Genomic DNA, 25296 nt, shown 5'->3' with positions numbered 1-25296 from the left:
GTGTAAGACATATATTTTGGTGCGATGACATTTTGGTGCGACGACAAACCGAAACTTTTTTTTTTTGCAAAGAAACATACAGAAGTCATTCTGCTATTAGTAACGAAATCGGGCTTGCAATGGAAACAAAACAGCTCCCCAAAGAAGCTTGTCTGGAACGTGTGTAAGTAATAAAGTCGATATGAACAATTTTAGAGGACGTATAACGGGGAATATGGTCTATGTAGAAAATTAAGTTTTATTAACAGTAAGAACAACAGTATGTTTACATGGTAACTAAACGTTACATTGGGTGTATTTCATTTTCCCGCCGTGCTCAGTACAGCGCACATAATTGATGCACTTTGGCCTGTGTGTGCTCAGCACTATCTTCATATTGTTGTCACCTGTGACGTTTGTCTGATTTGACACAGCTTGGAAATCTTCCACCGCTGTTCTGCACTGCAGCTACGTGGTTACTGCAGACTTCCTACGGCGGTCTGCTACCTTCCGTATGAGCGGCTGTCTTCTTGTTTCTTATGCTGCTGGCGTAACTGAGGTGTTGTCGGGACAACATACGCCAAGGAAACTGGAAAAAAGTAAAAGCTATTTTAGACTGATTGTAAAGCTGCATCTCAAAAAATGGCTAAGGTTAAAGATCGAAATACCGCTCCCTTTCCCTGGCCTGTTATGCTTGGTATTTTTCACTTCGGATCCTAGAAACATTAAAAACAATTAAATAGCGTCAGCTGTAAAAGAATTCCGCATCGGTAAGTGCTTCGTGTTGGAAAAGAGAACAGAGAGAGCGAGGTAACTAAAAGAAAGAAGTACCAGTGTAGACCACAGAGTTATCAGTTAAAGAGGAAAGAACAATTACAGCACTATAGAGCGATTTAGAGTAGGTTAATTTGACAGCTTTCGGGCTGCGTAGGACTCTCATCAGTAAACATATAGTAGCCTAGCACTGACAGCCCCGACTGTGCTGCCACTTTCGTTGTACAAAGCCTACCAGAACACGATGAGCCGTTGCAGTAAGAGATTCGTTAAACGCAGGGGTGCTCAATCTTTGCACGGTATTTGTAGGCGATAAATCTGACAACACTGACTTCGCCTTTTGCGTCTCCATTTTCATTTCACCGCTTTTAACGCTCGTGCCAAGCAACAGTCTTTCCTCTTACACAGTTAAAAAAATTAAATGTGAAACACTTTCCTCAAATACAACCAGAGCTGTCATTGGATCAAGAAACTGCAAAGAAGTACAGGGCCAATACGACAGCACTAAGACAGACTTTGAAAACCGCTTTTCAAAATTCAATACCATGGAATCTGTTCTACCTTTCACAGCTCAATCTTTTCAAAAACGGGTGTGGAAGATATTATAAGTGAAATGAGTACTCTTTTTCTCTTTTAGTGAGAGGGAAGAATTGATTTCGCAGTGATATTTCCTTAAGATATTATGACAATAGAGATAGCTTTTGAAAACTAGTGAGTGTAAAAACCTACTCTAACGTTGTTAAAGTTACTGTGTTCGTCTGTTTCATCGCTTTTTGGATCAACTTATCTATGTGAGGCAGGATTTTCAACGATGAACATAGTGAAATGTATGTGTAGAATAAAACTGAATGATCGTCGTCTTTCGAACTGTGTAAGTGTAGCTCTGATACATTATTCACCAGATTAGAATAAAGCCAAGTATATCAATAAAATTTTCAACATTTATAACAGTGTACAATTTAATTTTTTCACACGTTAATACCTTGGAAAATTGAGTAGTAGGTCTATAAGTTTTGATGGTGAGAAAATTAATTTTTATGTATTTTGTGTAATTAAAATCGTTTATTTTGTCTAGGTTTTGTTTTGCTCTTAAACCTTCACGAATTTTTTGTCAGTAGATCTCTGCATGGACTAATTTGCTTACAGTAGAACTCAAGCCTAGAAAGATTCATCACTTCTCTACCAAAGTTTCGTTTTGCATGCCCTGTAATCCCTACAATGTGCTACGAACATAGTCGAAACTTGGACATAGCGTGGACACTATAGAGATCCACCCTCTACGTCAGTTTCGGAAGTTTGACGTCATTAATGTGGGGGATAGAGACTTTCAGCCATGTATTTGTAACGAGTTATATATAGCTAATGAAGTGAGGTAGGAATATTTGGAAATATCTAATACCGAGCGAGGAATTTTGGTGAATCAGAGTATGAAAAGTATGCCAGTGTGTTTGATAGTTTTCGAAACATGATACGACGAGTTCGAACCTCTTTCCAGGACGGGAAAATTTAACCAGATTCAAAATAACTTAACTTTGGGCCAAATTAAAATAAGTACAGATTTTTGACATACTTACACTATAGAGAATTACACCGCACGTGAATTTCCGATTTTGAGACGGTCGTTATGCTGTCTTTCATGAGCTAGTTATTGCAACTGAAATGGGCTTTGTATGTTTTCGATTTATATATTAGAAGAAAAAGTCTTATCTGTGTGACTATTGTAAGCATAAGGTATATGAAAGACACTGGATGTGACTCAGGCGTACAAACTATTCACGCAAACTGAGTTGACACACGGCGTGCTGACTGATGGCAGCGACCGTAAATAGGAAATGCCTTTATGTTCGCTCCCACTTTCCACCGCGTCGAGTATCAGTTTGCACATATAGTATTCTTGGTGCATGCGCATCAGTTAACTAGAAGCACATAACAGTATTAACTTACGGACTTCGTATTCAGCTATTGAACCATTTTTAAGGGGCTGTCGTTTTCTATCCGGTACTGTATCCAGATGACAAAATCGAAATTAACATCTTCAATTTTGGGAGCGTCCTATTTCAGTCTGGTTGTGTTAATTGATAGAGTCGCATGGGGAACTGACGAAGAAGTTAATTTCGGAGGAATGACCAGGCTAACTAAGATGGGCAGGTCACAACAGAGGTAAAGTGGCATCGATTGAACTGTCTTCCACTGGAATTGCAACAGCTGGAAATCCAGACACTTAAAAAGAAATGTTAAAAAATGTTAGTTTAATCTAGCTAAGTTTTGCTTGTCTTCTTAATCATTAACCTGATTTACTATTCGATTTCGCTTTATATTATCAGTTTATAATATATCGTTAACTTTACCCGTTGAACTTGTTACTGTTAATAATTATTAACTGTCAAATAATAATTACTTATATTTGACTAATAGCATTGCACAAGTACTGCGTGATATTTTCTTCACTCCAGGTAACAGAAGTTAGAAATGACAACAATCACGACTCTTTGCGTTTAAAGAGTCGTATTTGAGAAATGTTTCTGTCATGCACTGTATATCTGTGTAGAATATGAGCGTGGTATCAAAATGCTAAAACAATGTGCACGTGTGTGTGTATGTTTCCCTTTTCATAATTGTCTTTGCTGTTGTGGCCTACATTGTATCTTGGATTGTATTCATTTTTGTTGTGCCGTGGTACTTGTTTCATACTATACATTGCCTCTGTTAGGGAACCGTCGGAAAATAAAAGTTTTGTTTTGAGTTTTAAAACTCGACTATTTAAATCTTTCTCGGGCTGTTAATTTGAGTTGTGTGATTGTGTGGAGGAATTCGATTTAACAATGTCAGTTGCGAACATTTCTTGATAATATGAAATATGTAATACACTGTAAACAAAAAAGTTTTAACTACCTAAATTTGTGACTGTATAATTCCAAGTCAACGAAGCTCTAGTTTGCAGATTCATGTTTACTGTACATCGTTAATGATAACTGTTTAGTCGAGTCTAACACGTTAGTTGTGATATTAAGGTCAGTTGCTTACATGAAATACCTGAACCGTTATGATATTTTATTATCCTGGGATCAAATATTCAGCTCTACAGAAGTCTCTAGCTTTGTATTTCAGAAGTTCTGTGGTCCAAGTAGTAATGCTGTCCTTCAGCACGCATCAAACTGTTCGACTGACGTCACAGTTCGCGAGATCTCGGGCTTTTTTCGAGCTTCCGATCGCTGCATGATCTTGCGTCTTCTTAATGTACTATCTTCACGTCAGTTCATAGCATTATTAAAACTCTATTGTGAAATTTAATGATAAAGGTGATCTTGAAACACGAACTACAGCAGATTATAGAGTGCAAGTTATGTGTAAACACAGCCTTTAACAAACCAATAAAAGTTTCACAATCGCGATTAAGTCTAATCCTCGAACTTTAGCTCGTTATGCAAACTAATAACTTCTGAAGATAGTATCTCCACAGTCCGGACCTTCCGTATTTCCGAGCCGTGCCAAGAACTTGATAGTGGCGCCCTTTCCCGAGCGTTTAAGATAGGTCGTCAAAAATATAAAGAATCCATTTTTAAAAATATGTTTATTTTGTAGCTCACGTCTTTCTGTAGAGCTTTATATATAAAACATACACTCCTGGAAATGGAAAAAAGAACACATTGACACCGGTGTGTCAGACCCACCATACTTGCTCCGGACACTGCGAGAGGGCTGTACAAGCAATGATCACACGCACGGCACAGCGGACACACCAGGAACCGCGGTGTTGGCCGTCGAATGGCGCTAGCTGCGCAGCATTTGTGCACCGCCGCCGTCAGTGTCAGCCAGTTTGCCGTGGCATACGGAGCTCCATCGCAGTCTTTAACACTGGTAGCATGCCGCGACAGCGTGGACGTGAACCGTATGTGCAGTTGACGGACTTTGAGCGAGGGCGTATAGTGGGCATGCAGGAGGCCGGGTGGACGTACCGCCGAATTGCTCAACACGTGGGGCGTGAGGTCTCCACAGTACATCGATGTTGTCGCCAGTGGTCGGCGGAAGGTGCACGTGCCCGTCGACCTGGGACCGGACCGCAGCGACGCACGGATGCACGCCAAGACTGTAGGATCCTACGCAGTGCCGTAGGGGACCGCACCGCCACTTCCCAGCAAATTAGGGACACTGTTGCTCCTGGGGTATCGGCGAGGACCATTCGCAACCGTCTCCATGAAGATGGTGATCGTCGAGGGGACACTGAATAGTGCACGGTACATCCAAACCGTCATCGAACCCATCGTTCTACCATTCCTAGACCGGCAAGGGAACTTGCTGTTCCAACAGGACAATGCACGTCCGCATGTATCCCGTGCCACCCAACGTGCTCTAGAAGGTGTAAGTCAACTACCCTGGCCAGCAAGATTCCGGATCTGTCCCCCATTGAGCATGTTTGGGACTGGATGAAGCGTCGTCTCACGCGGTCTGCACGTCCAGCACGAACGCTGGTCCAACTGAGGCGCCAGGTGGAAATGGCATGGCAAGCCGTTCCACAGGACTACATCCAGCATCTCTACGATCGTCTCCATGGGAGAATAGCAGCCTGCATTGCTGCGAAGGGTGGATATACACTGTACTAGTGCCGACATTGTGCATGCTCTGTTGCCTGTCTCTATGTGCCTGTGGTTCTGTCAGTGTGATCATGTGATGTATCTGACCCCAGGAATGTGTCAATAAAGTTTCCCCTTCCTGGGACAATGAATTCACGGTGTTCTTATTTCAGTTTCCAGGAGTGTATATGTTCGAGGAAATGTAAGAGATGCTATTTGGTTTCAAGTGTGCCAAAGTGCAAGGCCACGCCTCTTCATACAACATTCTTCTATCGCACTTCAATGTAGTTTGCTCTGTGGAATTGAATCGTATATGTTTGCTAATGGAAGCCATCAAGCCTACACTCAGGACAGTGGAAATTAAAATGTTCTATGGTGCCTCTCCTGCTCCCACTCGGTCTGCTGACCGCCCTTAAAAAAACCCACAATTAATACTAGGTGGGCTTACTTTAACCGGAAGAACGCCTGTACAGTTATCCTGCGTTTATTCTCCAGTAAGGTATTACGCGTTGGTGCAGCACTTGTTTCGCCCTGTTCCGAGAGTAGAAGAAGCGGCAGTTAACCGGTGACTGTACGACTGGCCCTTAGTGTAGCAATATGGCAAAAATTTTCTGGCAACATTTCATTTTCCTGGAAACACCGAGAAGATTACTATGTAATTTTTCTTACCTGTTATTTCTGTTAGCCGTTTATTTCCACTCTGGTAGTCTGACTCTTTGGATTTCGCGAATAATCGTAACAACGCCGATCATTCGCACACCTAAACGCGTAAACAAACAGCGATTGTCATTCATCCGTTCAAGTTTGTCACATGCTCTCTCCCCTTTTGTCTGAGGCAAAATATCTTTATTTCTAGATACAGTATGTGATCAAAAGTATTCGGACACCCACAAAAACATACGTTTTTAATATTAGGTGCATTGTGATGCCACATACTGCCAGGTACTACATATCAGCGACCTCAGCAGTCATTAGGGGGAGAGCAGAATGGGGCGCTCCGCGGACTCACGGACTTCGAGCGTGGTCAGGTGACTGGGTGTCACTTGTGTCAAACGTCTGTACCCCAGATTTTCACACTTCTAAACATCCCTAGGTCCTTTGTTTCCGATGTGATTGTGAAGTGGAAACGTGAAGGGAGACGTACAGCACAAAAGCGTACAGGCCGACCTCGTCTGTTGACTGACAGACTGACAGAGACCGCCGACAGTTGAAGAGGGTCGTAATGTGTAGTAGGCAGACATCTATCCAGATCATCACAAAGGAATTCCAAACGGCGTCAGGATCGACTGCAAGCACTATGACAGTTAAGGGGGAGTTGAGAAAACTTGGATTCATTGTCGAGCAGCTGCTCAAAGCCACACATTACGCCGGTAAATGTCAAACGATGCCTCTCTTGGTGTAGAGAGGGTACACATTGGACTGTTGAACAGTGGAAAAACGTTGTTTGGAATGACAAATCACGGTACAGAATGTGGCGATCCGATGCCAGGGTGTGGGTATGGCGAATGCCCGGTGAAAGTCATCTGTCAGCGTGTGTAGTGCCATAAGTGAAATTCGGAGGCGGTGGTGTTATGGTGTGGTCATGTTTTTCATGGAGGTGGCTTGCACCCCTTGTTATTTTGTGTGGCCTTATCTATCGGAGCACAGTCCTATATTGATTTTTCAAGTATCTTCTTGCTTTCCACCGTGGAAGAGCAATTCGTGGATGGCGATTGCATCTTTCAACATGATCGAGCCCCTGTTCATAATGCATGGCCTATGGTGGAGTGGTTACACGACAATAACATTCCTGTAATGGCCTGGCCTGCACAGAGTCCTGACCTGAATCCTATAGAACACCTTTGGGATGTTTTGGAACGCCGACTTCGTGCCAGGCCTCATCGATACCTCTCCTTAGGGCAGCACTCCGTGAAGAATAGGCTGCCATTCCCCAAGTAACCTTCCAGCAACTAATTGAACGCATACCTGAGAGAAGCTGTCACAAGGCTAAGAGTGGGACAGCACCATATTAATTTCCACGATTACCGATGGAAGGCTGCACGAACTTTTAAGTCATTTTCAGCCAGGTGTCCGGATACTTTTGATCACTTAGTGTACGACGGTGATTCCCCTGGCAGACACATCACGTACATTACGTGTGTATTCAAAAATCAACTTATGATTCCTTCAAAAACCAACAGTAATCTGTTTCAAAATCATATGAATAACAGATATGCCAACGTGCGCTGAATGTTAGCCACTTTGTGAAACAATCCTTTTTTCTTCTGATTATGAATTTTGCGCCCCCTGAAATTGACGCCCGGGGCGGATACCCTGTGTGCCCCCTCTTCCCCCTATAGATCCGGCCCTGTATCTCCACAACAGGTCTTGCCACTGATATTTACTCCTGCAATCACAGTTGCAGTGACTTTAATATAATTTATTACGTTTATCAGACATGTAGTTCCCAATAACTTTCTTCTTTGTGTCATCTGAATGTTACCGATACGTTCTAAGGGTGATTAACAACTAGTAACTATTTTACACATTATTCTGTATGAATAGGGATCAAAAGGCTCGTTTGCAACCCAAATGGTAAATTATTATAGTTTCTAACAACCAAGTAAAACATTATATTGGGCTGAGATCGAGTAATATTTTGGAAGGACGATACTTCCACAGTTGATTGTTAACTTTACATACAAGATTATTGTAAAGATTTACATTCAGTGTCCATAATTGCTATATGAGAACTCCCATTACAAATATGTACAGGAATTTGTACAGTGGTAGGATTTATTGGCATTTTGATCTGTGTTTCACTAAATTGTCAGATGTCGAGTAGACTTATAGCTTTTTCTTGTGGTAGCTTTTTAGCTTCTCGCGATCGCCTGCTCTCGCGCCGCATGAGGCACATATCACGCGATTGTTCGAGCAGAACTCGATACTGTGTTGAGGCGAGTAGCTTATCTGGAAATCTCGAACTCGTTCGACAGCGAGTATAGTTTACCCATCCCTGCCAAACAGCACAATACTGTCGACAATACAATAAGTTTTGTTTCAACTTACGGACGTCAACCGTATCTGGCAAGTGTGTAAAGTAATTCTGCTGAGAGTTTTGGAGTTTTAAATTTCAAGGCATAATACGAGAAACAAAAAGGTCAAACTACTGACAACAACAGCGTCATTTTGGAAAGTGGGAATGATTTCTTACACTGAACTTATTAAAGTATACGAGCACTGCCCAACGGATACCTTGTACCAATGGAAATTCCTTACATTCATCAAGAAAACTCAGCAGTTTCGTGTCGAACACGTTTCGGGGAACATCGACAATCGTTTTCGTTCCAGCTTAAATGAAGAATACTGATTTTTTTCTTGAATAGAATAATATTCCCCGAAATGTTTCTTTGTCGGCTTTACTGCAAACTAGAGCAAGAAGAAGATTTTTTATGAACATTCTACACCGACAAGAATGAAGACCTTAGCCGAATCATGCCAAAATGAAGTAGGATACTTCGACTAAAATTTGACCAGAGTCCGAGATTCTTTTCAGTATGAAAAGGCGATTCCTGCAGAAGGCGAATACACAGAAGAGAAAAGCCAAAATCCGGGCAGAGATAACGGGCAAAGTGTCACCACGAATCGTCGGAATCAGATTATTAACAGCTGTATTGAGATCTCTAATTTGCTCGCGTCTTTCCCGTCGAGACCCTGCCACTAGCAACAGAGTCTTGAGTGGTGTGGAGCCAGAATCAAATGGAACACTGTCTGACATTCTGAGTGATGAGTCTCGCTTTTGTTTTTGGAGGTCAGATCGATGCCAACGCGTCTTGATGAACCGTCACGTGAAACAACGATTCTTAAGGACTAACTTCTCCAACTCCTCAAATCACGGTGTTCAGAGCTACTGGATACGACAACAAGTCTTATTTCGCAAGTGTTGAAGGAACGCTGAATGCTTGCCAGTATGTGTCAAAAAATTTGAGATCCAGTTGTAACTAGGCTACCAAATGGCATATTCTAACAAAGCCTCACATGGTAGTTCACACCTTGTCTTGAGGAATATGCACATCCGTGAGTGGCCCACTCGCTCCCCAAATTTGTCACTCTTAGAGCATGCCCGCGTTGTGACTAGAGGACGCCTACTCAAGACAAGAAAAAAAAATATCCGAATGGGACGGAAGTAGGTAGACATGTGATATACATGGTTCAGTTTCAGAAAAATTGGATGATTTATTCAAGAGAAAGCGGTTTACAAATTGAGCAAGTCTGTAGCCCGCGTTCACCTCTGTCCCTCATGCTAAAAGTTATTCGACTTGACATTGATGATAGGATTGTTGGCTGTTACCCGAAGGGATATCGTGCCATATTATGTCCAGCTGGCGCGCTAGATCGTCAAACACCCGGAATGGTTGGATGGCTTTGCCCATAATGCTCCAAACGTTCTCTGCTGGGGAGAGATGCGGCAACTTGCTGTCTGAGTATGAGTTTGGGAAGCATGAAGACCACCAGTGATAGCTCTAGAGGTATTACCTTGCCGAAATGTAAGCCCTCGATGACTTGCCATGAAGGGCAACAAACCAAGGCGAAGAATATCGTCGATGTAGAGCTGTGCTGTAAGGGTGCAGGGATGACAACCAAACGTATGCTGCTATGAAAAGAAATTGCAGCTCACACATCACCTCTGGTTGTCAGGCTGTATAGCGAGCGACAGACAGGTTGCCATCACACCGCCATCGGCGGCGTCTCCCAACACGTCTTCGCTAGACATCGTGATTCATTTCGAAGTGGGATTCATCACTGAATACAATTCTACTCCGCTCAACGAGATACCAGACCGAAGACGTGTCTGGAAATGTTTCGGACAGCGGTGGAATTCCAGCGTAACTGTCGCCCTCCTCCATACGGCCTGATGGCCCGGAGTGATGGTCTGAAGTGCCATTTCTTTCCATTGCAGGCCCACTTTGTTTGTTATCCGTGGGGCCCTTACAGCAAAGGTGTACGCTGACGACATTCTACGCCCCGTTTTGTTGGCCTTCATGGGAAGCCGTCTTGGGCTTACATTTCAGCATGGTAATGCCTGCGCGCACCCGACGAGAGGTTTTACTGCTTTTCTTCGTGCTTGCCGAACCCAACCTTGGCCAGCAAGTTCGCCGGATCTCTTCCCTACTGAGAACGTGTGGCGAATTATTGGGAGGGACCTCCAGCCATCTCGATATTTTGACAATCAAATGCGCCAATGCAACAGAATTTGGCAAAATATCCACAGGAGGGCATTCAGCAACTCTGTCAATTAACAATACCTACTGCTTGTGTACAGGCCAAAGGGGGGTGAATGCATTATTGACTTGCTACATTTGTTACGCTCTTTCTCTTCAGTAAATCATCCAATTTTTTCTGAAATTGTAATCATTTCCTTGTCTGTGCATGAGCGTGACGTCAACGGAGTTCTTTCCCAAATGGGTAATTCCTTCGTAGGCGTCGTTTTTTTTAACGATCTATTTTAAGAATAGCAAGAATTTCCTTAAGACAACATTGGGAGTCTGTTTTCTTCCATCACATAATGAATACGACAACGTATTCGTGAACACTTTATTGTGATGTTGATGATGGACATTATTTCCGAATGGAACGAAAGTTTGATCATTTAGTACCCGTTACGTGATTACCACCCTCACAAAGTGTGATAAATTTGAGAGTTGAGTCTCATCGTGTAACACTTTTTATTTACGTCAATACATTATGAAACATTATTTGAGGAGCTCCAAAATGCAATCTAGTGAAAGATTTCTCCTGACAAAAATCTACACGTAACGAACGAAATATACGTAATGAATGCATTTAAATACACATTCGCCAATACGCAGCAAATCTTGAATTGTTTCGGGAAGCGTATCATCTTGTCTCATTTTCCGGCGAAGTGCCGGTGAGTCACTGCTCCACTTCATTACAAAGACATCGGAGGCAGCGGCGGGCATGCAAAACAAGTATGGTACCTCCAAAGCGATTAAATGGTCATTCCAAGATCATGCGAATATCAGTCAGCTCCTGGTGTCCACCATACAGGCTGCGAAACTACGCTGAGGGCCACTGTCTGATCAAGATTACCAAGGTATTTCAGCTACCTCCTTTATTATGTTGTCCTACATACCAAGCGGCCGAACAGATAAGTCTTTCTTTTTTCAGATTCGTTTCTGTGTTTAACGAATGGAGATTTATTTTCCTAAATAATTATTACGTATAAGTGCAAGTAACGAGGTAACTACCCAATCCGACGTGTGTTCTCAAAATTTTTATACACGAAGAATACACTGAAAGAAATAATGTCAGAATTTCAGTAGCTAAGACACAGTGCAAGTACTTTTTTAAAATGCTGAAATTTGTCAAATTCATAATTTTTCAATCGGCTGGAGAAACATACACCCCCGTCGTAGCTGCAGCAGACAGCGCTTGCACAAGACAGTAGGCATGCATTCTTGTTGGCGGCACATCGGTAAACAGATAACATGACACACGAAACTTCCTGGCAGATTAAAACTGTGTGCCGGACCGAGACTCGAACTCGGGACCTTTGCCCTGCGCGGGCAAGTGCTCTACCAATTGAGCTACCCAAGCACGTCTCACGACTCGTCCTCACAGCTTTTAATTCCGCCAGTACCTCGTCTCCTACCTTCCAAAATTCGCAGAAGCTCTCCTGCATACTTTGCAGAATTAACACTCCTGGAAGAAAGGATATTGCGGAGACGGCTTAGTCACAGGCTGGGTGATGTTTCCAGAATGAAATTTTCACTCTGCAGCGATATGTGCGTTGATATGAAACTTCCTGGCAGATTAAAACTGTGTACCGGACCGAGACTCGAACGCGGGACCTTTGCCTTTTGTAGAGCACTTGCCCGCGAAAGGCAAAGGTCCCGAGTTCGAGTCTCGGTCCGGCACACAGTTTTAATCTGCCAGGAAGTTTCATATCAGCGCACACTCCGCTGCAGAGTGGAAATTTCATTCTGGAAACATGACACACCTTGATCTTAATGTGTAAAACGAATTTAAGTTTCAGTTGACAGTTACTCTGACGCAGTTGTTCACAGGAACTATTCGCTCGAATTGGCATCTCATTTACTATGCTTAGTAATTAGCAGCTGACTTTGTGTTAACGATGAAGATAAAACTCAATTGAATTTCTTTGTGGTTTCTTTGTATCTGCTTGTTAATAGTGTCTGCTTTTGTGTAGGTTCCAGAGTTTTACATTAATGTGGAACCCAGTCAATGTTTTCAATATTTTAAAGATGAAATATGAAGAACGTGGTATGCAATCATTATCACCTCTTTCTCCTGAAGATCAACATATGTGTTATTTATTAATTTCTAGGACATTGATTCCTGTGATGTCGACATTTCGTTGGATATTGTGGAAACATTAGGAGAAATGGGAAATAACTCGAACGATTCTGTGAATTGTGTTTTGAACTTTGATTGACGTGCGAATTTTTTGGAAATTTGTGCTAAGGTCCTCTTCTACGGGGGGAGCCGTGCGAACCGTGACAAGACGCCCCAGACCACGCGGCTACGCGCTAATTAAAGCCCAGAACAGAAACGGAGTACGGTTTCTTCCAAGTCCAAAGAAAGCGTATACCGTAATAACTTCCAGCGAGAAAGTAAGGCAGTAAATTATTTGGTTATACAGAGGAGGGATAAAACGCTTAAACTTATGTAGTGTGCAAAGCGGATTTTGTTTCGTAAAGTCTGAATATCACTTGAATAAATAGAAGAAAGATTTATTTCGAAAGGTTTTAACAGACATGTTAAACTAGGGATGAAAGAAGAAAATGGCATCACCGAAAACACGTTGTTTCAAAGATAACCGTCATCCCCACCATGGTCTCGCACCAGCCGGTCGGCCAACATGGAGAGACAGTTGTTCTAGAAAGTGATTGTTTGTGTTGGGGAGCTATCACTTCTGCAGATGGCGGTTACGTGAGATGTGCACACAGACCATAATGACCTGAAAACGCGGTAAATGTTCCCCAGGTAGGTACCACGCATTCTGGTGGGCGGCTTCAAAGCTAAGCGTGAAGAAACTTGCCAGGCGAGGCTGGTACTTGACGAAGACAAAAATCGGGCTTTGTTTTCGACAGCTGTGACAATGGATGAGACATGGATACCGTTCTTAAATCCAGAAGCGAACAGCCAGTCAACTCAGTGAAAACACACAACCTCGCCATCACCAAACGGGCCCGTGATGAAAATATGATGGTGGCCTTGTTGTGGGACAGCATTGGCATTATCCGTACTCTTAGTATTTGAAAGGGGACTATGGTGACAAATGCGAGTTATTAAGACGTTTTGTAGAACAATCTCCTACAAGCGCCGCGAGAAGAACACACGGAAAATGCTGCACGTGCGCTCTTTCATCAAGAAAATGGGACAGTACAGTAAGAGAACGTGACGAAGATGTTTCTTCGTGAAAACAGCTTTGAAGTCGTTTCTAATGTTGCTTACTCAGATGACCAGGCTCCTGGTGACTTTAAACTGTATTGCAACTATGAAAGGCAATCCAGTGATATTGGTACTGCAGCAACTTTTTTCTCGGGGTCAAAACAAGCTCGTGGAGAAGCGTTCGCAGCGGTCATGAAACCATGACGTCGACGATCTGGAAAGTTTGTAGGACTGAAGGGAGATTACTTTGAGAAATAATTGGAAGTTTTTAAATTTCTGCGTGACTACTTTGTGGAAAACAAAGTCGGATGCCTTAGAATTTGGACATAGCTGCTATGGGTTCACACGGACCTAACACAGCAGGGACTCGATTAGCCATTTCGTACCTCAGATTCCACATTGTTCGATGTGAAGCATGACACTGTTTCAAGTTTATCTAAATATTACTGGCTTAACGCACCAAAGTTAGAAAGGAAGTTCTAAATATCATTCCGCTGAAAACTTGAGAAAATCATACCAAGTGCTTTAAACTCATGCTGCACCACTCCCATTATTGAACTTCAAAGAGACAATACAAGCAGAGCCGGTTTAAGTAAGTAGCACGTGTTACACACGTTAAGGGCTCCTAGCTATCATGGGAGCCTCATCTCACAACCCAGTTTTGTGGGGGAATATTAATCGTTAAAAATTCTGAATGCAGAATAATAACTCTCTCGTTTTACGCATATTATGTAGTTATGAATACGAATAATCTATTCAGTACGCAGGAGTATGAATAATAGCGGCTTCAGTCATAATTTCTTCATGTTTTATTGAAATACGTGATGCATTTCGTACTCTGAGAGTCTACCGTCAGGTGCAAATCATCTTTATAGATTATTTAATTCTGATTCAGGTGATGTTTGTCCCTGTTATGAGAAGGTTAGATGTTAGAAATTGTATTTCGCCAATCAAATGACGGAAAATATGAAGAGAAACAGCAACAAAAAAATACTTACGGAAAAACGAAGAAGGAACATTTTTAATATTCTGATGCAAGCAGACGTTAGTTTATTCCTTCTGTGATCATACACGACGTCACTTAATATGCACATTTGTTTATACGTTTCGAGACACTTCACAGTTGTAGGTTAACGTGAAACGACCGAAGATGAAGTTTACCGTGTAGTGTCACAGATTAGAGTTTTAAATAAATTGAAATATGCAAGGAAATAAATTTAAAATAAGTTTTTAAATTACTAAAATAATTATGACTAGCGAAATCTGTCTGTTCATTGAACGTGTATTAATTTTATGAAAGAATATTTCCAGTTGTTTTAACAGATTTAGGGTCTTACGATTGGCTTCATTGTGTAGTACTACCAAATTGTTTTCTACCCTGTTGATAATGTGTTTGGCGTCCGACATATACTGTGCAGTGTATGATTTTTCAAAGAGTTTGAGTCTGAAAGCCTTGAAGTGTTTGAGAAAATAGATGATTAACCGTCAACTGTTTATGACAGACCTATATGTCTAAGTGCTTCGGTCATTACCACAATCACAGAACGTAAGGTGGAAAGAGATTGGGTGGAAACATAGTATAATTTTTCATTACGGGCTCGTATAACATCGAAGTCATCATAGTGAAAGTTCACACTCAATTCATTGAGAACTTTCACTACGATAAATCTGATGTTATACAAGCCCAAAAGGATATGAAATATTCTTTCAGCTGATCTGTTTTAACCTTACCTCCTCTAATGATGGTCTATGACGGAAGCTGGTGGTTAATAAAGGATTTTCTCAAGTACTTAACGGCTGTTGACTGCCACTTAACTAAAAATTTAAACATTCATGTGTTCTTGGAAACGGGTTTTAAAATTCTTGTCTGTTTTCCTTATGTAAGGGACAGAACAAGTGGGGCATGGTTGTTCAATAACCACTGTTGTTCAGTTTTTGGGTACTTGTTTTAAGTTATGGACTAGTAAGAGTCCTAATTGTGAACTAGAAAGTTTCCTGTTAGTGGAGAATGCATTTTTTTAATAGTTAAGCAATGGGGCCTAAGTTTGGGATGCTGGCAAGTATTTTCTCTTCTCTTCCATGTACGGCAGTTCGTTGTATTATCTTTGTGTATTTGTGTGCCTAGATTGTCAATTTTTTCGCGGTGTAGCCATTGTTTGTGGAAATAGAATTTAGTGTGTCAAGTTGTTTCTTATGGCTGTTTTTTTTAACTTAAGTGAGTGTGCTCTGTTCAGCATGGTCCTAAAATGTGTATATTTCTGAGTAGTCAGATGGCAAGGTGAGTTGTCTATTGTAACGTATTCGTACGTGTTTTTTCTATGTTCAATTTATGCATTTGTTGGCTGTTGGTGATTTTAAGACTCAGGAAATTTATTTCGTTGTCCTCAAGCTGTATTATGTACTTTACGCTTTCGTGGAAATAACAATGTAAGTAGTCCCTCAATTTTACCTTTTGTGCCATCACATACTAACGATATGTTGTCATCATACTCCCAGTAATATACTACACTCCTGGAAATGGAAAAAAGAACACATTGACACCGGTGTGTCAGACCCACCATACTTGCTCCGGACACTGCGAGAGGGCTGTACAAGCAATGATCACACGCACGGCACAGCGGACACACCAGGAACCGCGGTGTTGGCCGTCGAATGGCGCTAGCTGCGCAGCATTTGTGCACCGCCGCCGTCAGTGTCAGTCAGTTTGCCGTGGCATACGGAGCTCCATCGCAGTCTTTAACACTGGTAGCATGCCGCGACAGCGTGGACGTGAACCGTATGTGCAGTTGACGGACTTTGAGCGAGGGCGTATAGTGGGCATGCGGGAGGCCGGGTGGACGTACCGCCGAATTGCTCAACACGTGGGGCGTGAGGTCTCCACAGTACACCGATGTTGTCGCCAGTGGTCGGCGGAAGGTGCACGTGCCCGTCGACCTGGGACCGGACCGCAGTGACGCACGGATGCACGCCAAGACCGTAGGATCCTACGCAGTGCCGTAGGGGACCGCACCGCCACTTCCCAGCAAATTAGGGACACAGTTGCTCCTGGGGTATCGGCGAGGACCATTCGCAACCGTCTCCATGAAGCTGGGCTACGGTCCCGCACACCGTTAGGCCGTCTTCCGCTCACGCCCCAACATCGTACAGCCCGCCTCCAGTGGTGTCGCGACAGGCGTGAATGGAGGGTCGAATGGAGACGTGTCGTCTTCAGCGATGAGAGTCGCTTCTGCCTTGGTGCCAATGATGGTCGTATGCGTGTTTGGCGCCGTGCAGGTGAGCGCCACAATCAGGACTGCATACGACCGAGGCACACAGGGCCAACACCAGGCACCATGGTGTGGGGAGCGATGTCCTACACTGGCCGTACACCACTGGTGATCGTCGAGGGGACACTGAATAGTGCACGGTACATCCAAACCGTCATCGAACCCATCGTTCTACCATTCCTAGACCGGCAAGGGAACTTGCTGTTCCAACAGGACAATGCACGTCCGCATGTATCCCGTGCCACCCAACGTGTTCTAGAAGGTGTAAGTCAACTACCCTGGCCAGCAAGATCTCCGGATCTGTCCCCCATTGAGCATGTTTGGGACTGGATGAAGCGTCGTCTCACGCGGTCTGCACGTCCAGCACGAACGCTGGTCCAACTGAGGCGCCAGGTGGAAATGGCATGGCGAGCCGTTCCACAGGACTACATCCAGCATCTCTACGATCGTCTCCATGGGAGAATAGCAGCCTGCATTGCTGCGAAAGGTGGATATACACTGTACTAGTGCCGACATTGTGCATGCTCTGTTGCCTGTGTCTATGTGCCTGTGGTTCTGTCAGTGTGATCATGTGATGTATCTGACCCCAGGAATGTGTCAATAAAGTTTCCCCTTCCTGGGACAATGAATTCACGGTGTTCTTATTTCAATTTCCAGGAGTGTATATTACTTTTGCGCCTAGTGTTTCCCTTAAGAAAAGTGTGCACCTTGAGTGACGTGATGTGTGATTAGCAAAAGCATAAAGCAACGACTACTGGCTATAAAACGTTAACAGCTTTTTTCCTTGGTTTTCGCTGTTTGTCAAAATAATTTTTAACACTTGGTTCACTGGTATTAACAAATGGCTGACATACACTGAAGAGCCAAAGAAAGTGGTACATCTGCCTGATATCATGTAGGGCCCCAGAGAGGACGCAGAAGTGCCGCAATACAACGTGGCATGGCCTCGACTAATGTCTGAAGTAGTGCTGGAGGAAACTGACACCATGAATGCTGCAGGGCTGTCCATAAATCCGTAAGCTTACAAGGGAGTGGAGATCTCTCCTGAACAGCACGTTCAATAATGTTCATGTCTCGGGAATTTGGTGGCCAGAGGTAGTGTTTAATCTCATAAGAGTGTTCCTGGAGCTACTCTGTCGTAATTCTGGACATGTGGGGTGTCGCATTGTCCTGCTGGAATTGCCGAAGTCCTTCGGAATACACAACGGACATGAATGGATGTAGGTGATCACACAGGATGCCTACGTATGTGTCACGTGTCAAAGTCCGTCGGAATACACAAAGGACATGAATGGATGCAGGTGATCAGACAGGATGCCTACGTATGTGTCACGTGTCAAAGTCGTATATAGACATATCAGGGGTCCCATATCACTCCAACTGCACACGCAACGCACCATTACAGAGCCTCCACCAGTTTGAACAGTCCCCTGCTGACATGCAGGGTCCATGGATTCATGAGGTTGTCTCCATACTCGTACACTTCCATCCGCTCGATACAATTTCAAACTAATCTCGTGCGACCAGGCAACAAGTTTCCAGTCATCAACAGTCCAATGTCAGTGTTGACGGGCCCAGGCGAGGTGTAAAGCTTTGTGTCACGCAGTCATCAAGGGTACACGAGTGGGCCTTTGGCTCCGCAAGCCCATATCGATGTTTCGTTGAACGGTTCGCAAGCTTATTGATGGCCCAGCATTGAAATCGGCAACAATTTGCGGAAGGGTTGCACTTCTGTCACTTTGAAAGATTCTCGTCAGTCCTCGTTGGTCCCGTTCTAGCAAGATCTTTTTCCGGCCCCAGAGATGTCGGAGATTTGATGTTGTACCGGATTCCTGATATTCACGGTACATTAGTGAAATGGTCGTAGGGGAAAATCACCACTTCATCGCTGCCTCGGAGGTGCTTTGTCCCATCGCTCGTGCGCCAACACCATGTTCAAACTCGCTTAAATCTTGATAACCTGTCACTGTAGCATCAGTAACCGATCTAACAACTGTGCCAGACACTTGTTGTCTTGCATAGGCGTTGCCCACTGCAGCGCCGTATTCTGCCTGTTTACATGTCTTTGTATTTGAATACGCGGCATGTAATTCTCTTGAGGCTACAGATGACTTCTGAAGTAAGGGCTGAGACACACAATGGGCATTGGTCAAACCGTTCGGTGGCAGGTAAGCTGCACAAGAAGCGCGGTGCTTTCTGCTACAGCATCAACCAAAGGCACGCACACAGAATTGTTCATAACTGCAGCCCCCACAGTGGGGGCTCAGGGACTTCTTCTAATAAGGTCAGTCCAAAGGACAATGAGACATATCTGGAATACTGCAAAGTAACTTACGAGTCTTACTCGTCGGAAACTGTTGAGAGGAGATTCAGGTACCCTGTTTTTTGCGAATAGGGCTTCCAGGAAAACAGAAGGCTAGCCAAGAAATAGCCATTTCGTTGTCTTCATGCACGAAGCTGAGTGAAAGTCACTGTTAAAAAAATTTTCTTCTCCTACTTGAGTGGGAGGTTTGGCGACATTATGACACCACTCCAAGTGAACCGCAAATTTCTCTCTGTCACAGAGCGGTCAGGCAGCTCACTGGTTAATTTCAAAGTAATTAGCTACATAGGAGTTTCATGTGAGGGGAGGGAGCTAATTGGGCAACTAAAAAGATATCTACTAGGTGGCCTGTTGGAGTGCAGTTTAGAAACATTTTATTGTTTAATCATTGGCTGAGCCATTGCCATTAGGGGACGTTCGTTTTCGTAAATTTTGTGCGTAGCAGAGAGGAAGTGCAGTATTTTGGGGAGTCTCTAGACGGATACAGGAAAAAACACTTTGGCCTGAGGCACGGAGATTCGGAGTAGAGATGCAGAAGATGGTGGAATAGTCTGGGAGTTGCGGCGCAAGCCACAGCTTGCTATTTTGAGAATCAGCTTATCAGACCATCATTAAAGCGTTGCTGCCACCAGCGAGTCGCAGCAGATGTCTTGTCTCCTTGAGTCGTTAATTCTGGTGAGAGCAGCTTGCATTGTTGGTTATCACGGAAGAATCGTGATAAGGTGCTTTCGATTCGCTTTGCAGTAAATATGGTTAGGCAGCGTGGTTCAGTGTAGACTCATAGTTGAGGGCACACCCATGACCGAGCGGATCTAGGCGTTTGCATGTGGAATCTACATCTCTTATTCTGTTTCTATGAGAGCAATCACTGCGAGCCCATCTGTTGTTATCATTGCTAGAGAACGACCTGTGGGGATGATTGGTCTAACTTGCATCACACTTCTCTCTTATGGCCCATACCACGCCGGTCTAACATTGCGTTAAATCGTGCTTGTGTACAATATTTCTTATTCTTTCTCTTTGTTGTGTATTCTTGCTACTCCGATTTATGTGGAGTCTTTCCCTTTTTCTATGTGTGTGCTGGTGAAGAGCGAGTAAAATAGAGTTTACCTTGGACAAAAACTTTTAATTCAGCAGATGTGTGACCTTCTCCAATCAGTAATTCTGTAAGAACCGACGCCCACGATTCATTGACGAGGCCCAAATCTCTCTCATTATCCAATCTACTGGGCGACAGATCCATGTCTAAGTTGATGGAAGCAGTCTTTCTCTCAGTCTGTCCAGCCGGGAGAGATAATTAAATCGTTCGATAGGCTGTAGTCGGTGCCTTGCAAAGATGTTAGTTTATACACATGTATGTTCCCGAAATAGTCTGCTCTGCATTACTACGAATTTAGTGTGACATCTGTTTGTTTGAATGAATGCTGGTGAAAATTTCGCTCGCTTACAATTACTGCTCTGGCGCACCTTATTTACATTTGTTCCACTAATTTTTGAGTTCAAACAAGTTTTGCCTTTGTAATATATTATCGTGAAGTTCAATATGTTATATCAAATTCAACATAGAATGGACACGTCTGTTCAGTATCTGCAGCAGCAGTCATTTGTCAGTCTCATTGGCGATAATTCTGCAGATGGTACAAATCTGTAACAGTGAATATCCTACTCTTCTATGAAATGAAAACACGGATTAGAGTAAACTAGTCAGATTTCAATGTACTTGTGACAATCGTAAATAGTGGGCTAAAAATTTTGTTTCTGTTTGGCGAAGAAGAGATTTATATTTACAAAGATAAAAATAGTCAACAGTGACGGGTAGTTTTAGTGACTTGAGAAGATTAATAGTTACATAAAACAAGGCACAACATGATAGTGGATAAATCAGTGAAATAAAACTTCCTGACACGTCATTTCGGAAATTTTATGAAAGTTAAATTATAAATCTATAAAAAGCGCAGATTAGAGATCCCTTAACTGAAGACAACAGGTATATAAAGGCTGTCTCACCTATCCTGCACGACGCACAGGTAACCGGAGAGGAAGACGTCCAGATTCTCCTTGAAATCGGGGAGAATACAGGCGGCCAGGTGTCGGCAAACGCCAGATCCGCCGGGCGGCGTGGTGCAGTTCTGGAAGCTGCCCTCCGTCTGGAACACACAGCATAGGCTGCAATCAGCTGACACATCTTGCACTTTCTAGTATCGTAAAGATATACAGAACGTCCCGGAAAAATGTACACACTTTGATAGTCAATGTTAATGGAACAAAATGACATACCGTTACAATTCTTGAACAGGGAGAAGTTTTTTTTAATGTTATAGATCTTATAATGAAAGTTCTCCCTGAGACATTTGTGTCTCATCTTCATATGCGATAAAGAAAGACATTAAAATTTATGCCATGGCCGGACTCCAATCCGGGTCGTCTTGCTTACTAGGCAGAAATGCTAATCATTACACCACCGCAGCTGTATTGTACGAGTAAATATTGCTACACGAACTACATAAGTCGAGTACCCTCCCCAACACAAACTTAATATCTTCAGCTTATTTTTCCCGGACACTGGGGTCTCCTGTATTGGACTAGCACACCTAGTGAGCAAGATGACGGGGGTTCGACTCCCGGCCGGGGCACAAATTTTAATTTCTTTCTTCTGCTCCCATCATTATCGCAGATAAAGATGAGACAAATGTCTCAGGGAAAACTTCAATTATAAGATATATAACATCACCTGTGGTACAGGACTTTCCCATTACGTCCGACGCTAGAGTGCCATTCCAATGCCGGAAAGCCCTAGCAATAGTGACAATGTACGGGGAAAATGAACTGAAGATATGAGTTCAAGTTTGTGTTGGGGAGGGCACTTGACTTGCGTAGTTCGTGCAGAAATGTTCACCATAGTGCTGCGGTGTTGTAATGGTTAGCAATTCTGCCTCGTAAGCAAGAAAGTCCGGTTGCGAATCGCGGCTGTGGCAAATACACTCCTGGAAATGGAAAAAAGAACACATTGACACCGGTATGTCAGACCCACCATACTTGCTCCGGACACTGCGAGAGGGCTGTACAAGCAATGATCACACGCACGGCACAGCGGACACACCAGGAACCTCGGTGTTGGCCGTCGAATGGCGCTAGCTGCGCAGCATTTGTGCACCGCCGCCGTCAGTGTCAGCCAGTTTGCCGTGGCATACGGAGCTCCATCGCAGTCTTTAACACTGGTAGCATGCCGCGACAGCGTGGACGTGAACCGTATGTGCAGTTGACGGACTTTGAGCGAGGGCGTATAGTGGGCATGCGGGAGGCCGGGTGGACGTACCGCCGAATTGCTCAACACGTGGGGCGTGAGGTCTCCACAGTACATCGATGTTGTCGCCAGTGGTCGGCGGAAGGTGCACGTGCCCGTCGACCTGGGACCGGACCGCAGCGACGCACGGATGCACGCCAAGACCGTAGGATCGTACGCAGTGCCGTAGGGGACCGCACCGCCACTTCCCAGCAAATTAGGGACACTGTCGCTCCTGGGGTATCGGCGAGGACCATTCGCAACCGTCTCCATGAAGCTGGGCTACGGTCCCGCACACCGTTAGGCCGTCTTCCGCTCACGCCCCAACATCGTGCAGCCCGCCTCCAGTGGTGTCGCGACAGGCGTGAATGGAGGGACGAATGGAGACGTGTCGTCTTCAGCGATGAGAGTCGCTTCTGCCTTGGTGCCAATGATGGTCGTATGCGTGTTTGGCGCCGTGCAGGTGAGCGCCACAATCAGGACTGCATACGACCGAGGCACACAGGGCCAACACCCGGCATCATGGTGTGGGGAGCGATCTCCTACACTGGCCGTACACCACTGGTGATCGTCGAGGGGACACTGAATAGTGCACGGTACATCCAAACCGTCATCGAACCCATCGTTCTACCACTCCTAGACCGGCAAGGGAACTTGCTGTTCCAACAGGACAATGCACGTCCGCATGTATCCCGTGCCACCCAACGTGCTCTAGAAGGTGTAAGTCAACTACCCTGGCCAGCAAGATCTCCGGATCTGTCCCCCATTGAGCATGTTTGGGACTGGATGAAGCGTCGTCTCACGCGGTCTGCACGTCCAGCACGAACGCTGGTCCAACTGAGGCGCCAGGTGGAAATGGCATGGCAAGCCGTTCCACAGGACTACATCCAGCATCTCTACGATCGTCTCCATGGGAGAATAGCAGCCTGCATTGCTGCGAAAGGTGGATATACACTGTACTAGTGCCGACATTGTGCATGCTCTGTTGCCTGTGTCTATGTGCCTGTGGTTCTGTCAGTGTGATCATGTGATGTATCTGACCACAGGAATGTGTCAATAAAGTTTCCCCTTCCTGGGACAATGAATTCACGGTGTTCTTATTTCAATTTTCAGGAGTGTATTTCAATTTCTTTCTTCTGTTTCCATCATTATCGCAGCTATTTTATGTGTTCAAAGTGACTCCCTTAGCAGCCAGACAGCATCGATTCCTCTAAACTGTTGACCGAGCTACGGCTGTCGGTATTGTCAGTATGACAGCCGCACAGGTCGCCTCGATGTTTTATCGTAAGTCTTTCAGAGTAGCTGGCTTCTGTTAATAAACTTCATTTTTCAAGGTCTCCCATAGGTAGAACTCTAGAGACGTGAGGTCTGGAGATCGTGGTAGGGTACTCAACAGCTACCATTCGACCTATTCATCGTCCTGGTATATTTTCATCCTCTCTGAAGCCTCTGAAGCCTCTATGGTAGTGAGACGGAGCGCTATCTTGTTGTCGGTAAACTGTTTCATTTCCAAACATCTCTCGGTTAGTAGGTGAAATCGTTGTTTGCACCATATGAAGGTACACCTCACCAGGTACGCCACTTTCAAACAAGTGTGGACCAATCAAACTGCGTGATGGCAGTCCACCCCACACATTGACATCCTGCAAAATTAACATGAGGATTTTTGGGAGCCCAGTACTTGCAATTGTGACGGTTTACAGTACTGTTCGGTTTGAATTGCGTCTCGTCAGACCAGATAATCATTCCTGCAAACCGTTCATCCTCGCGAGTCATGCCTTTAAACCACTCACAGTACTCCATCCTTTGATTCGGGTTAACCCCAATCTTAGCGTGCGGCGATCTTGGAATGTACACTTTCCACTTTGCAGCCTTCAGAATTCGTCGTAGTCTTGATCGGCTTAACCCGCCTTCACGTCCAACTTGCTTCATAGATTTTTTAGGTGACCTGGCAAAGTGTTCTAGCATAACAGCGCTGAAAAAAAAATGGTTAAATGGCTCTAAGCACTGTAGGACTTAACTTCTGAGGTCATCACTCCCCTAGAACTTAGAACTACTTAAACCTAACCAACCTAAGGACATCACACACATCCATGCCCGAGGCAGGATTCGAACCTGCGACCGTAGCGGTCACGCGGTTCCATACTGTAGCGCCTAGAACCGCTCGGCCACCTAGCACGGCACAGCGCTGGAAGCTGGACTTGTTAATGTGTTTGGCCAGCCAGACCTTTCCTTAGGCACATTCTGAACAGTACCGTCGGCTTCAAATTTATCCCGAATATGATAAATTGTTGTGCGTGTTGGTGACTCAGTTCCGTTGGACCTCCGTTTTCGTACGCCCAGTACGATCTTACTTCATTCATTGCTAGACTGTCACCTTCCAGAAAACGCGCACAGATATCAGTTTAGAACATGGGTTACACTACCTCGCAAAATTGCAACGATATGTCACTTTGTTGCAAAGATATTAACTAACAAAGAGTGTCTACATTTCTGTGGACACCTATGTAAAGGTACGTTTGAGTGTGATAAGAGAGAGACATTGACTGATAGAAAAATTAAGCATCTGGGTGGAATGAATCAATGTTGACACAGTTTCACACAGCTACATATCGACAGTAAATCAGCAAATGATTAGAGTTGCTATGTTCCGTAATGGTCACAGCCGCAACCTAAGTACCTTGG

At 44.2% G+C, this 25296-nt stretch overlaps 1 protein-coding gene across 1 annotated transcript in view; it reads right to left on the bottom strand.

The window, feature by feature from the left end:
• Window positions 1–218: 218 nt before the first annotated feature.
• The window catches only part of LOC126170653 (inter-alpha-trypsin inhibitor heavy chain H4-like), a 191703-nt gene continuing 166625 nt past the window's right edge, over window positions 219–25296 (bottom strand). Inside the window, exons 16-17 of the mRNA XM_049920743.1 lie at window positions 21336–21475; window positions 219–568 (exon numbers count right to left, since the gene is read on the bottom strand). Coding sequence (XP_049776700.1) covers window positions 517–568; window positions 21336–21475 — 192 coding nt within the window. The 3' untranslated portion in view covers window positions 219–516. The remainder of the gene's footprint in view (window positions 569–21335; window positions 21476–25296) is intronic.

Source organism: Schistocerca cancellata, chromosome 1, assembly GCF_023864275.1.
Source record: "Schistocerca cancellata isolate TAMUIC-IGC-003103 chromosome 1, iqSchCanc2.1, whole genome shotgun sequence".
NCBI lineage: Eukaryota > Metazoa > Arthropoda > Insecta > Orthoptera > Acrididae > Schistocerca > Schistocerca cancellata.
The sequence above is the reverse complement of the archived record's forward strand: the minus strand, read 5'-3'. Positions and strand labels throughout refer to the sequence as shown.